Source organism: Pieris brassicae, chromosome 5, assembly GCF_905147105.1.
Source record: "Pieris brassicae chromosome 5, ilPieBrab1.1, whole genome shotgun sequence".
Classification (NCBI taxonomy): Eukaryota; Metazoa; Arthropoda; class Insecta; order Lepidoptera; family Pieridae; genus Pieris; species Pieris brassicae.
The window spans coordinates 10,944,033-10,959,813 of NC_059669.1; the positions used below are offsets into that span (position 1 = coordinate 10,944,033).

Consider the following 15,781-nt stretch of genomic DNA (forward strand, 5'->3'; position numbering starts at 1 on the left):
GCCAATTACGAATTGTCTAATTTCTTGATGACCGATGTGTGTCTTTTGTACCTATAATGGAAGTGCGTGCTGTCAGGACGTGCCTACAGGTCTTTTTTTAATATTACATATCTTGGAAAATGAAAGAGTTGATTCACAAGAGTGTCGGAGAGATTCCTCCGTCTACGTCTTTGATTTCAGAACTATCAGTACATATAAATTTAGATAATTTTAATTTATGACTTATGTTTACAAAAGTTACCGAATAGAGTAAATATTTATATTTTGACATTTCATTACGTTTAGCAATATTGCTATTATAAATAGAATACGAAGAAAATTCAGATCTATGTAAAGCAAAACGGTCATTTCCGGTATGTTGGTCGGTAAAGGTAAATGCGCTGAGCCGGCACACCTTGAACTTTGAAGGAGCATCTTTTACATTCACTACATATATATTAACTTGTTTTAAAATTATTACAAATTGAATCTTCCAAAATAAACGTTACGTTATCTTGTTTTGTCAGTTTAAACCTATAGAATTTGAGTATTTAATAATTTTCAATTCCAATTAAATGAGGAAATATTCGTTATTTTTTTATAACATATGTTTTCTTCAAACATGTTTACCTCATTTTTACTTGGAACTAGCGTTGTTTTGTTTTTCGGAAAGAACAAAATATGGTATTTAAGATGTGTCTAAGGTTTTGTGTGATTTATTAATGTGACGATCAGCTCCGGGATGTATGGAAAGGCAACAGCCCCTGGTTTCCATAATCGAGACTTTAATACTAAAGTATTCTACACCTGACCAAAATTGAAAAAAAAAACTGTTGCAAAAAAAGTAACAATTTTATTTGGCGTCCTGGGGCTTTTACTCCTTTGTTGCTTGGAGGCCTTCAGACCTCTTAATCTGGCCATGATTATTGCATATTATTTATGTGTTCATTGATTAATATAAGGAGCCATTGCAAGGTTAATGCTCTTGGAAAAACAATTTGGTAACATCTCCACGATCAATTTCCTAACAAATCACGGCCTATTAGCAAAGGTCTACGTGTTTAATGCGTGACTTGCTTCTGAACATGACACTTGCGAAATTGCGACACCTCAAATTATAGTACAATGTCACGATGTACTAATGTCAATCGGCCTTACATCGGAATAAAGCTTAGAATTATTTAATTTATATTTATTATAATTAATCATGAAATTCCTTTTTATCAATTGTTTCAAACGAACCAAAGTCTAAAAATCAAACTAATAATACGACAGTTGTTGTTCGCGCTAAATCGGTGTCAATCAAAGAAGGATGACAATTATCCATTTGACTTTGACATACGAACCAGAGATGGTAGGTGGTGACCCGGCGTAATGGCGCAAGTATAGCATTTACTTTTTTTTTGATTCATCATTGAAGGATCCAGTGTTTTAGTGAGATACGCCACCGTTGATGGTAAGACCTAGTTTTAGTTTTATTCCTTTTTTTTATTTTACTGACATGCGACAGCCGAACAAGCGCATATTATTTCACCGAGGGAAGGGAACATCATGGATATAGCTTCCAGATACCCAGGGCCACACAGTTGTCGTACATCGATGTTTTTTGTAGGTTAGGGCTCACTAAATTATTTTAATTTAATACTAGTAGCGCCATCTATGTATCAGCCTACGAACTTTTCAACACATCTGTGTTATTCTTATAAAAAAATACATATTACGAGACGTCTTACGTACAAAAATTCTAAAGTATATAAAAATGTGATGTAGGATTGTAGTAAATTAGTTTTAATTTAAAAATTGTAAATCAACCCCGCAATATAATTTTAATTTATAGTCAAATAACATTTAAAACGAGTACGCAAGATAAATTTAAAGAGGCCTGGCAGCGTCTATAATACAACAATTACGAAGTCAAAATTTTTTTTTTTACTCTAAACCATTCAATCCACTTGAACACGTAATTAACTTAAAATCAGTGTAGCCGTTTAGAAACTGTTTAATTACTGTTAGTAAATTATTATCAGTTATTTACTATTAACATTCGTTTCGTGTCCGAGTTCGTCAAAATATATTAAAAGATTAATGTAAATGAAAATAAAATTTATTTTTATGAAGGTCCTAGAAGTTAATTTCTTTAATTACTGACAAAGTATACTTTAAACATTTTTATTATTACTACAAAAATTATGATGAAGTTTTTGTATCCGTTAGGGTATAGTAACTGTATCTGCTCAGATTTTTTTCTACGTTTATTAATTGATAATATTATCGTAGGTATACTGAAAGTAGTTACAACGTATGTATCTTTCAGGAATCAGTGAATGGAATCATTTAAAGAAATTATTAAATAGTCTCATTATCCTTAAAAAAATACAAAATCTTTCCAACCAGTATTTAAAAAGGATTCAAATACACAAAGAGGTTGCGTGTCACACGTAATATATTCTGTGACCCAAGTACGATATGAGCTTGATCAATATTTGTAAGACATTAACGTTACGTGATGAGTGAGAACAGTGTTGTAATGTTTAAACAATCGAAAAGATGAATATCATCTAACCGAGTCTACTTATAATTTGTACTTGCTTAGATTTTTTTGTTGAAAAGTTTTTCTGATGCAGTAAGCACGCCATTGGATATATGCCCGTGAAATATATTTGCATGCATAACCCTTTAAGCCTAGTGTCAAGAGAGAAAACAGTGTGCTGTTTTCACTCTTGACCCTGTTCATCACATAGACCTGAAGTAGTCATGTAGGATAACACTAACTAAACTTGTTGTTTGTACTACATTTGTCCTCATAAAAAATATTTATAAAAATACACGCAACACAATTTTATTTATTTTCAACATTACATTTTAAAGTCTTTTAGTTTAAAGTAGTTTATAGTCCAAAGAGATAATTAGACTCTTATATCATTATTATTAAATTATTTTTTATAATTTTAATTACTTAACTGTGTTCCTAAGAATAATAATACTATTGTAGTCAACGGTACGTTGGAGAGAAAAATTTCACTCAATTTATATTCGGGGGTCACACATATTTGTTATATTTTTTTATTAAAAATAAATTGAAATCGCTCAAGATAGTTACAAAACGTAGCATCTAAAAAATTTATGTTTGAAAGTGATAATATAATCAAGTTGAATCATAATTCATTCCTTGCAGTGAAGCAATGTTCAGCTCCTTAATGGAACTTGTAAACCAAAATATAAAATATCACACTATATTTCCAGAGTAGTTGTCGCCCAGGCCCGGCGTGAGACGCCAAGCTTTAGTTTAAGCAAATAAAGCCCCTTTTTAGGATTTGACACTAAATGCTGCCCAAAAATAAAAATGTATGCGATAAAAATGGTGGTTGGTTTGTTGGAGAGTTTCTTATCAGTTCCTATCGTCTGTTCTACGCCTCAATTTAATAACTCTCAGTAAACGTAAATATATTTTTTTTATTAAAACTGAATTGTTTCAGATACTTGGACTGGATGAATCTACTAACATACGACTATCACTCTGCCTTCGAACCCGCTGTCAATCACCATGCACCATTATATCCTCTAGAAGAACCTAATGAATACAGCGTTGACAATGAACTAAATATCGTAAGTAGTTTTCTCTCAAGAAAAAATACTTTTGACTCTCTTACTCCCGTTGTAATGAGCTACAAGAATTACCTCCTATGACAAAGCTCTGTCGTCTTTTATATTTTTAATTTATTCTTATTTCAGGATTACACGATTAAATTCTACTTGGAAAACGGTGCGAGTCCGGACAAATTAGTTCTGGGAATTCCCACATATGGGCGTTCATATACACTGTTTAACGCTGATGCTGTGGAGATAGGGTCGCCTGCTGATGGCCCGGGAGAACAGGGAGATGCTACTAGGGAGAAAGGATATTTAGCGTTCTATGAGGTATGTGATTGAAATAATAGTTAAAATATATTTATTGATTCTAAAAATACTTTATTAAGCTAAAAGAAAATTAAATCTAATAAAATACATAAGATATACAATATCGCTGCTATAGTGTCGGATACTGCATTGAGTAGGCGCAACCTCTTTGTTAACGGGGATCTCTGCAACATACTAGTTCTTGCCTTTGGTATCGCTAACAACCTTGGCCTAAATCATTTATATAATATATTCGTCATTGCTTGTATCTATGCCTAATGTTACCTGGATGGTTACATAGACATTAATTATGTTCGTAAAACCATTGACTTTGAAGTTGAAATAAACATTGAACATTTTAGATATACGTGTCTACATTGAATAATCATGGAACATTACGATCTATCCTAACTTTAGACTAATAAGTAATTTAAGTCTTACCTAATTCACTAAGGATATTGGACATAAGAAAGTGTCCAAAAACCCTACTTACAGTCTCTTATTGGGGAAGACACTCTGTTCTTGTGTTTCTATTTTTCACTTACCATTGTTGAGCACTTAAGACTAACGTGCACTAATACTAATTTACTAGTTCAAATGGTTTTGTCCTTTTTAATTATTTTCTAGGCCCTTCACATGATGGTGGGAACGATTGTTCGTAGGCTCAAGCAATCTTTTTGATTAGTGTGGTGGTGTCCTCTACATTAAGGTCCATATAGAGGTCGTTATTACGAAGGGAGCATTGAGTATTCTCCTGATTACTTTAATACGAGAAAAACTTTGTAATACGAGTGATTTGTAAACCAACTTTGGTGTAAAATAGATGTTTGTTGTTAAAGACCAATTAAGTTCTATGCCTTTATTTGTTATAGATCTGCGAAGCACTCAAAAGTAGCAAAAAGAAGCGAGCTATCGACTCTGAAGAGGACTCAGAAGAAGAGTCAGAAGAGGAAGAAGAAGAGCAGGAATGGACGGTGATGCATCCAAATCCCAAAGCAATGGGACCAGTGGCGTATAAAGGCAATCAATGGGTTGGATATGATGACATCGACATCGTTAAGAAGAAAGGAGAATATGTAGCTGAGAATGCACTTGGAGGTATGATCATCACAATCCTGATTTCAGGGCAAATAGCATCTGGTTGTCATAAAAAATAAAAGACGGACGACGGCGTGTTCCACTTTATTGTGATTTGTCGATCAGGAAGACAAATGGATGTCTAGGTCAAAAATATTCGAAAGATGCAAGACAAATTGTATATTAAAAACACAATACTGAAAGGTTCTAAAAGTTTTTAGGAAACTCATCATCATATATTTAAGTGTCTTAATTATAGGTTTATTAGTAGTCCAAAATATAATAGAAAAATTTCACAGGTATTATGTTCTGGTCAATCGACAATGACGACTTCCGTGGCAACTGTTATGGTAAACCTTACCCACTAATTGAGGCGGCTAAGGAGGCTTACATCGCCAAATTGGGGTGTGTATTAGAATAAAAATGTTTTTAATTATAGTCACAGATTTATTTATACATAGTATTTGTTTCAAATTACTTTAATGAACATAAATATACATGTCGCTGTTACTATTTTTTTATACACAACTATATTTCTTTGCCTATTTACAAAACAGATTTAGTTCCTTATGTGACGTTTATATAACCTCCAAAGAACACTTATTATCTAACGGATTTATTAAATTATTATATTAATAAGTTATAGAAAAAGTGTTTTTTTAATCAATTCGAACTTGAACTTGCTTTTTCCGAATCCATCATTAATTTCAATACGACAAATATATTTTTATAGATCCACGGTAAATACAGTGAGACAACCAGAGTCTTCCAAACCAATTGGCTCAAGTAGGAGAAAATCGAAGCCACGTTCCACAACTACAACTCAGAAACCAACCACAAAGTAAGTAAAAAAAGGCTTAAGTTACATATAATACAAAAAATCTTCAAACACTAAGGGTCTGTTTCACAATGTACGGATAAGTTCTACATAAGTTCCAAATAAGCTATTTATTACTTATTGGTAGGATAAACAATGTTGAGTTTCACAACTGATAGCGCTATTCGTCACATAAAGTCCATCATAAGTTATGAGTCCTATGAAACACGAAGTGTCTTCTTCCTCTTCGGAACTTTTATCTTCCAAATAATTTATGTGTTGCATAGCTATTTGTTACGTTATCCATACATCGTGAACAATACCCTAAGACTATTTCTTTACAAAACTGTTTGAAACGTGAAGTATGTACCAGGGAATAATTGTAATCTAGTTACTCAGGGACTAGTCCCCACACTATTTCGATAAATTTTGTACCAGCCGTATTTCTGTCATGACTTAAGTTTTTTTTACATTATATTTAATAACAGACATCATTTTAAAACATCTTATACATATAAGAAGGTTCAGCCCACAGAGCCACGCGGCGGTTGCGTGGGATCAACACCGAATGTCTAATATTCTTTGCTTTAATTACGGTTAATTTTTTTAAATCCAGCAGTAATTTATTTCTTAGTAAGATTATATATATACTTATAATATATTTATAAGAAAAGACATTAAACCGAGACAATCATAGAAAGTATCGAAAGTACTATTTTACTCAATTTCAAAAATCATTTATTTTTAAAAATCAAAGAAATATTATATACGTATTATATTTGCAGGATTTGTACCCATAATTGATTTATACATAATTATATTTTGTTTAAATATATGTTTTTGAGTTGTCATCCCAAACACATCAGACGTGTAATAAACATATATTCTTAATGCAATTACTGGAAAAATGATAATAGTTTAGGATCTACCAGATTACCAGCATCATAAAAGAGACGTAAAAATGTATTTACATCTATTGATCATAAAACTTTGTGTTGTTTTAGGAAACCAAAAAATGTACAAAGTTCAACTCCAGCTTGGAACAATACGCCTGAACCCCCGACAACACCTGATCCAGGATCTGGTAAGCTTCATATTTTGTTAATCCTATTTACAATAAATCTTAAAAGTGTAAGGCGAAACGTGCCGACTACCGTAAATATCCCTTCCCCCCCTACCCCTTCTATATCTAACCTGCGTAATACAATTTTTAATTCCAACTCAGAAATATACAGTATTAACAATTGCTTAACCTACATAGAATTAATAATAATAATAAAAAAAATAGAAAATTAAACCAAATTTAAAAAGTTTGGTCTATGTGACTGTGGTTGTTGATAATTTGTGGAGGCTCTTTCTCCAACCTAGCCAGTCTAGCACTGGCCGGCTCCAGTTTCTAAACAAGGAATAACTTCTTAGCTGGTTTCCGGGTATAGCGTTAAACCGTAACCATCAGGTTGCGTATTATACATTGTACAAACAGTAAAAAAACAATGTATAATAATAATAATACGTATAAATATCTGTCATAACAACAAAGAATTTCGTTTATTTAAAAACCTATTTAATTCCAGTCAAAATGTGTATCTGTGAACAAAAGAAACATAGAGTTCTGTTCTTTTTAATGTTAGTTGAATCTTAGTTTTCACTTTCTCATTTAAATTGAAATATTCCAGACTTTAAATGTACCGACGAAGGATTCTTCCCACACCCTCGTGACTGCAAGAAGTACTTCTGGTGTTTGGACTCAGGACCATCAGACCTTGGAATTGTTGCTCATCAATTTACATGTCCTTCAGGTAACATTCTTCATTACACTAATTAGCGTCCTATCTCTGCTTCAGACGGTTTTATTTAATGTTTAAAAAAATATAGCATGTGTTATATATAAAACATTTTTAGGGTGTTTTGGTTTTAGGTTGATTGGTTAAAATAAAACTTCCTAATAATTCGTAGAGAAGAGGTGAAGATGGAATGTGGAATGTGTTTAATTTTTAAAAACTGTAGATTTATATACAAAAGTTATCGTACACTGGCCACTAGTGGTAACATGTGGTACCAAGATGCGAAGGGTGCGTAGACGATAAAATCGAGGCGCGGCAAAAAGTTGTCCTTTTCTGCGCGCAACCGTCGAAGGGTGCGAACGTGTTCTTCTCAGAACAGTTCGAACTAACATAGACACGAATCTTTTCTTTTATAATTCTTAAAAAATATTTTATTAGAATTAAATAATTTATTAAATTGTAATAATTAACAGCGTGGTAACACTAGAAACTGTATTTCGATAGAAGTTAGAAGACATTATGAGATAATATTTTTTAAAAAATCACTTTCATTCAACTATTCAGTTTTATAATAATTTCAAAAATATTCAAAGATCTTTCTACTAGTGTTTTTAAAAAAATAACTTGTACTTCATTTGGAATAATATATTCTATTATGATGATAATGATTATTTGAGTAAAATATTATAATTCTTTTTGTACCATATTCTTGCAAATAAATTATGATTATTATTATAAAAAATGAGACAAAAGACCTTAATATTCTTACGTCAATAAAGACAAAAAATCAATTTCAGGTCTCTATTTCAACAAAGCAGCGGACTCCTGTGACTTTGCTCGCAATGTTCTCTGTAAGCCGAAGCCGGCTTCGACAACTAAAGCGCCCACGACTTTGACCACTAAGCCATCTACGACTACAACAACACTGACAACGACAACAACAACGACTAGACGACCGATCAGACTTACGTCTAGAAGCTCTTTATTGTTCAGATCATCAACTACAACTACTCCAGAACCCGTAAGTATTCAATTTCTTCAGGACCTATATTTGTATAATCATAACAGATTTCACAAGTGAAGTTATGTAGAGCCGAGAGAAATCCGATCTCAAAATATTAGTTCTTTAATCTTGCTCCTATCTATGCCTATTACTGATAAAATGAGCAGTATTGGCCTAGTGGCTTTAGTGTCCCTCTTTTCCCTGAGATCGTAGGTTTGCAATTAACAATCGCTCGAACAGTGCAGGAAAACATTGTGAGGAAACCTTGCCTTGCGTTAGACCCAAACAGTTGACGACGCAGACATGTAAAACATTACGCACAGGAGTTAGATTAACAAATGATCATAAAATAAATACAGAAGGCCCAAACCTAAAAATGTCGTAGCGCCACTGATTTAGTTATTACTGATAAAATTCTAAACGATTATTTTCTATTATAATGTATTATTCAATGTCGCGGGTGTGTTCCAACTCCTTGCAATTATCCTATAAAATAATAAAGACGGTTAAAAAGATTAGCAAAGAGATTTTTGACAGGTTTTCTCGTCTATTAAACATTATTTTATTGACAGGTGGTTCTCATTTTATTAGCGCGCATTGAAATGAAGGTGATGATAACACAATAAAGTTTAATAATTTAACCGGTTAACAATTTACGTAAATCACTTTAGTTCTCGTCGATGTTTAAAAATTAACTATTAAAAAAACGAAAGGTTAGTGTCCGGAAAAATTACACTTCAACAGACGCATTCTTTGGGGCATTCTCATTTATTCACGACTCTTTAATTGTGCTTAACAGATTAGCGAAGAAGATGTCTCTGAGGAAGAAGATATAACAGATGAAGATGCTGAAGACCCGAAGGTTATTAAGGAGTTGATTGACCTTATTAAGAAAGTTGGTAAGTCAATAGTTTTTAATGACCTTGATAATTAGTCGTTATTAGATTTTCTCTAACTGTCGTCACTACAGAAGCGATAAAATTAAAGAAATGGATGACATGGATAACTTCGTGAATTTTAAAGATTGATAAATACTTCCAATTTAAGTATACTATAGAGAAAGAAAGAGCGTGCCTCAAAGGCCGGCAACGCACTCGCGAGTCCTTTGGCATTGAGGAGTGTACATGGGTGGCGGTATCACTTAACATCATATGAGTGAAAAAATATACTGTTTATATCATTGAATGAATATGTCAGGATTTTTTATAGGGGCCACATCTAATTCCTCCAGTTCACAGGACGTACTAATTTAATGATGTGCCTTCAGTGGCTGTACGAAGTATTTATTATTTTCCTGGGAATCGAATCTAGGACATCTGGTTTATATGTGTATTATAAGTCAAGTATAAATCATTAATATTAGAAATTTTCAGGAGGAGTAGAACAATTGGAGAAGCATCTCCGTCTTTCAGAAACCGGTGTAAGTCCTGATGGAGTGGTCACAACCACGCCAGCTAACTTCAACAAGAAACTTTACCAGAAGGTGTTAGAACGGGCAAGAGGAAAGAGCAAGTATGTAGAACATATAAAGCAGACATTTTTTTTGCTCTTTTTAAATAAGAACTATATTTATTTTCAAAATATTTTAAACAATTATTGTCCAGCCACGTATAATTAAACTACCATAGGGTTACTATTTTTCTACACGACGGTTTGATTTTTAGGTATGGCAACAACTTGTTGGAAAGCGGAACTCAAAACAGTCGTAGTGGTCCTCAAAATGCCGGTATTGAACCTTCTGCCGAACGGGAAAAGTCATACAAAAAGGATAGACCACAGTAAGTCATCATTTTAGTAGTTAATTTAATTTTTTTATTATCCTTTATACATACAAATCTCTTTCCTGTATGTATATTTTAGAAATGTCCTTATTCGTTCACAAAAACATAAATAATTTTGAGCCAACGGGAATAGACATCTGTCGAAGTAGACAAATGGAGAAATTGGCTGTAACAAAAATTTATCTGAAATTGTATAAAAAAACACCCTTAGTATGGCAATCAAGGTTTATAACAATTCACAAAAAAATCTTTCTAAATCGACTCAATGTACTATGTTAATGATTGAAACGTGACATACGTGAAACATAATTAATATTAATTTGATAACGTAATAATATATTTTAATGATGTGATATTTTATCACAAAGTCACACACATTTTTATTTGGAATTGTAAATTTGTATATAAATTACAGATTTACTTGTATATTATAAATACACAAACGTGTATACGGTCTTATACACATTTGACGGAAATTCTCGATAAACGTGTTTGTCACATTACTTCGGTCATAACACTTAGTATTACAGTTTTGCGGCTCAGTTTTTGTTCGAGACTCCTTAAGGACAAACTAAATAGATCAATGTCTACAGTATATTAATAGTTTTTCTATCATTTAACAGATATGTCACAATAAACCGGGCAAGACAAGCATCGTCTACTCCAGAACCTCTGGAAAGCTTGGAGGAAGACGAATCAGGCTCTGAAGAAGTCCAGGAACCAGTGCGGGCTAAGATCTTGGAGTCCGTAAGCAGTTTCGGTACCTCTAAGCCGTTGCAATACGTTAATATCAGAAGACCTCGACCAACTACTGTCAGTGATTCAGCGGATACAGCGCCATATAGGTGAGATGATTATAGTTATCGTAGACACAAGTTATATGTAAAAACTTGTAATATTTTTTTTAACAATTCAGTGTCTCTCTCGAGACATAGTCAATGCATCGTGGTATAATAAAAATATATCATAGAAGGTCATCATCCTTACCTCTACCCTACTAACTTCTTGAGTTTAGCGTATGATTTACTAGAACTTCGTAGGGATTCGATAGCTTTGAGCAAATTTGGTTTAACTAAACAACATAATATTACTTATTCGCCATAGTTATTACAAAGGCTAGATTGTAATTCATGTAAAGTCACATTATCTTTTGTCAAATTTAATGTAAAAAAATTCTCTAAACTTTAAATTTTTCAGCAGAAACGCACTTTTTGATCGAGATCCCGTAATATCTGTATCGGAGACAGCTGGCTCTATTGATATTGCGAACGTTAGACGCACTACTACTCCAGAGTATGTTACTATTAGGAGGAGTAGACCTACTACCGAGGAGCCTTCTACAGTACAGTAAGTATCTGCCTTTTTTATTTTATTTTATAGAGAGGTAGAGTCTTTTACGCTTGGTTCCTGGTGTGGTTGTGGTTGTTAACGAGCCTGTCTTCTCCTAATCCTATGGAATATGGATATAATGATCAAATGTTTTTGGTACGCATTCTCTAAATAAAACAATAAAAATAAATCGGTGGTGCTACAATCGTATTAGGTCTGGGCCTCAGATTTCTCAGATGATCATTTGTCAATCTAATAGGCAAGTAGCTGATCAGTCTCCTATGCCTAACACACGCCGTCGACTCTTTTGGGTCTAAGGCAAGCCGGTTTCCTCGCGATGTATTCCGATTTTAATAGTTTACTATTGCTCTTAAGTATACCTTAAAATATTCCATTTAACATGTACGAGGATTATTATGATTGTCATATACGTCATATTTTTGTAGATATCAACAGTCTGAACAAGTTGAATCACAAGAAACTGCACTAGAAAGAGAAATATCTTCACCTTCATTACAACCCCAATACTCGTCAATAATTCGAACTCGATCTACGACAGTCGCACCAGAAGAAATTAACAGCCCAGAGCCAACGACTGTACTGTCAGTACAAATATCATCGTTGTTAAACGCACCTAGTCCAAGTGAAGAGACAGAACAAATTCAAACAACGGTATCAAATGAACCTGAAACAACCACGACAATTTTAACGACAACAACAGTTGCCCCGGCAACAACACGTCGCAACATTCTACGTAGACGTGGCTCTACTTCACCAACCACAACAACTGCGGCTACAACAACGCAGGTAAGTTCTAAAAACTACTCTTTTATACGCCGCCGTAAACCACAATCTCAACCCAACGATATATCTGACTCACAAGAAGTTAATGAAATTAGAAAAGTTCGGTCAACTACGCCTGATAGTCGCGAAGTTGAGAGTAAGCCAAATAGAAATGTCCAAATCCGGAGGTTTAGAAGTAAGTTCCAAACGAGGCAAGCAACCGATGATACAGTTCCAGCCGCTGCTACCCAAGTGCAAAGGGGACAGTTTAGGCCGCAGTTAACAAGAGATGAAGTGTTATCATTAACGCCAATAGACTTAGATGATAAAGATGTTGTAGGTGCTGACGATGACCCAAAGCCACTAAATAGACTGACAACTGTTTCTGCCAAAATAGAGGATAGTGATGTTTCAGCAGCTACCGTTGATGAGAGGAGGCCAAGCGTATTACCTAGAGGAAGGGGAAGATTTTCCATTACAACAGAATCATTGAGTCAGACACTTGTCACACAGTCGCCTATAAATCAAAGGAGACCTGCTTTTGCCAGGTTAACACCTCGACCTTTCGCTAGGCCAAGTACAAATGCTCCTACACTTAAACTTTCTGAGAGTAACATTCAATCTAGAAATCGTGCTCGTCAAGCTTTCAATCGACCAAGAATAGGATCTACACCGATAATTCAGGCAAGAAGACTTCCATTCAACAGCCGAGTTTCTACAGCTGTCCCAGAAAATCTATTAAATGAGGACGATATTGTGGAAAATATAGACGATATAGCACTTTCAGAAACAGCTATAGAAGAAAAAGAACATGACCACGATTATGACGAACCCAATGAAACAACTAGAACACCTTTAAAATCTCGAGTTACCATCAAAAAATTTGGAAATACTGACAATGGTCTTATTAATGAATCTTTGATTGATGAAACGGGAAAAAGAAAATTTAGAATAATACGTAGGCGCCCAACAACTTCTACAACAACTAACGAAGCGACGGTTTCAGTCACCATACCCACAACTAGAATTAGAAAAATTATCCGAAAGAAAATCAAGCCAATCGAGGAAGAGGATGAAATAAAACCTCAAAACATTAATATTGTAAATGCAGGGTTCAAGGATGTTTCTCCTAATTTACAAAACTATGGTGAAAAGACAAAATCAAGTACTACTGTCTTACCTGAAGAAAATCTAGAAACAACAACGTTTGACGATGAAATTATCACGGAACATATTTTAACTGATTTAGTCAAAATAAACACTAAGAAAGAACAAGAACCAGAAACCGATGTCAATACTTTTGAAGAGAAGAATATATTAGCAATAGAGAATGATTTCCATGACATAAGTAATGAAGAAGCAGAAAATGCCAATGAAAAATCGAATGTTGTCGTCATAGAGGAAGATAAAACAATTGAAATATCTGATGACCCTTTTAACAGTGATAATGTAGAAGATAAAAGTCACATTCCATCTTCACAAGTAAAACAATCTTCAGAAGAGAATAGTGAGGTTAATTTGGATGCTCCCTTAAGTATTAATGATGATACAATAAAATCGAATAGTAATGTGGCCAACAATATCCCAAAAAATATTACGACGTTGGAATCAGATGACGATAAAGAAGTTTCTGAAAACAATGAAGCCAGCACAGAAGCAACAACTATCGACTCAAAATCTATAAATTATGACATCACAACAGTTAGTCCAACGCCACAGCTGTTGTCATCTACATCCCGATCAAGATTACCGTATAGACCCACTAAAAAATTGTTTACTTCTACAACAGAGTCAATACCATCTAGTAGTAGAACTTTTAGTCGAAAATTTAATCCAGGAGCTTATACAAGTCCTTCAACTGTGGAAAGACCGAACTCATTTAGAAGACCATCAACAAAACGGCCTTTATTCTCGAGACCTTTTACAAGGAGGACATTCCCAACAGCTAGGACTACTCCTAAATATCAAGACGAGGAAGAAGAGGAGGAATATTCCGATGAAGAGCTTTTAGATGAAGAACCTGAGAGTCCTTTAGTATTTGTGCCACCAAGTCAACTTTTCACCAGAAAACCAGATTCTGAAGAATATGAAGACAATGAAAATGATGATAGACAAGAAGAAGAAGAAGCAGATGAAGGCGAAAATTACGATGAAGAGAGTCCTGTAAATAGTTTTATACCTTCGACAAGGAAACCTTTCTTTAAGCCTCGAGTAGTGAATTCCAATACTTTTAGGACGTCTACATCAACAACAGAATTACCTAGAATTGTAGGCGTTGGTAGCCAAAATAAAACTCTTAGTCGAGTGGCCAATAAACCAGTAGATATAACCAAGAAAAGAGTACAAAATGTTCCGGTTGGTTATAATATACAAAAAACGAACATTTCAAGCATTGTAAACGTGTCTAAACCAACTTTACCTGTCCTTACAAGCACTGTTTCTGCAGTTCCTGAAACGAATCCCACTACAATAAATACTGACGATGATTATTTATCCATCACAGAAACTGCTACGACATTATTGGATAATATAAAACTTGACAATATACATACCACAAATGTTATGGAATACGAAACCGCTACATCAGAGATGGAAATTGATAATAGTACTGATGACTACTTAGAATATACAACAAACTATCCAACTACGAATGATAATTCTTACATAAATACCCAAACGGAAGCTGCCACAAATAAAGAGACAGAAACCGAAAGTCTAGTTACTAATAAATTAAATTTAAATGAAATCACTACCACTGAAAGTTTAACGGAAATTACAACAAATATACCTCAAGTATCCCCCATTGTTAAAACGCAATTTGATAAACTGTTTTCTATTAGCAGAGTCGTTGAAGTCTCATCTAAATCTGAAAAACATAGATTAAATAAAAAAAATGAATCTACACTCATTGAAGAGGGTAAATTGATGATTGAAAAGAAACCAACTGTTGACAAAATCGGTGAAGTTAGTAGATTTAGTCTTATAAAAATAGTAGAAGATGAAATCCCAATTTATTTGACAAGACTAGGACACGTGTATCCCGTAGACAATCCTCCTGATAACCCTATTCGTATAGACGAGGCCCGAAATGCTAGAGCTTTATTTGATTATTCAGACACCCACAAAGAAAATCTTGTGGCATCCGAAAGTATGAATGAAGCTTATAGACACGTCAATAGGATATCAACACCAGAAAAAAGGATCTTAGATAAAAGAAAGCCTCTAGAAGAACATATTAGCGAAGATGACTTTTTGTCCTACATTAACGACGATAAAAAGAAAGAAAATCCAGAGGAAGAAGATAGTCACCTTAATTGGCAGTTTATTCCAG

The 15,781-nt window shown here is 33.8% G+C and overlaps 1 protein-coding gene across 2 annotated transcripts in view; it reads left to right on the forward strand.

The window, feature by feature from the left end:
• The window catches only part of LOC123710178 (mucin-5AC), a 73,094-nt gene that overhangs the window by 34,389 nt on the left and 22,924 nt on the right, over window positions 1-15,781 (forward strand). The window contains exons 6-19 of one of the 2 annotated variants that reach the window (XM_045661932.1): window positions 3,456-3,585; window positions 3,712-3,897; window positions 4,749-4,974; window positions 5,253-5,358; window positions 5,687-5,794; window positions 6,775-6,854; window positions 7,447-7,569; window positions 8,352-8,575; window positions 9,357-9,456; window positions 9,931-10,069; window positions 10,222-10,335; window positions 10,962-11,183; window positions 11,536-11,685; window positions 12,114-12,474. In XM_045661932.1, coding sequence (XP_045517888.1) covers window positions 3,456-3,585; window positions 3,712-3,897; window positions 4,749-4,974; window positions 5,253-5,358; window positions 5,687-5,794; window positions 6,775-6,854; window positions 7,447-7,569; window positions 8,352-8,575; window positions 9,357-9,456; window positions 9,931-10,069; window positions 10,222-10,335; window positions 10,962-11,183; window positions 11,536-11,685; window positions 12,114-12,474 — 2,269 coding nt within the window. The remainder of the gene's footprint in view (window positions 1-3,455; window positions 3,586-3,711; window positions 3,898-4,748; window positions 4,975-5,252; window positions 5,359-5,686; window positions 5,795-6,774; window positions 6,855-7,446; window positions 7,570-8,351; window positions 8,576-9,356; window positions 9,457-9,930; window positions 10,070-10,221; window positions 10,336-10,961; window positions 11,184-11,535; window positions 11,686-12,113; window positions 12,475-15,781) is intronic. The other variant, XM_045661933.1, reaches the window with a different exon arrangement.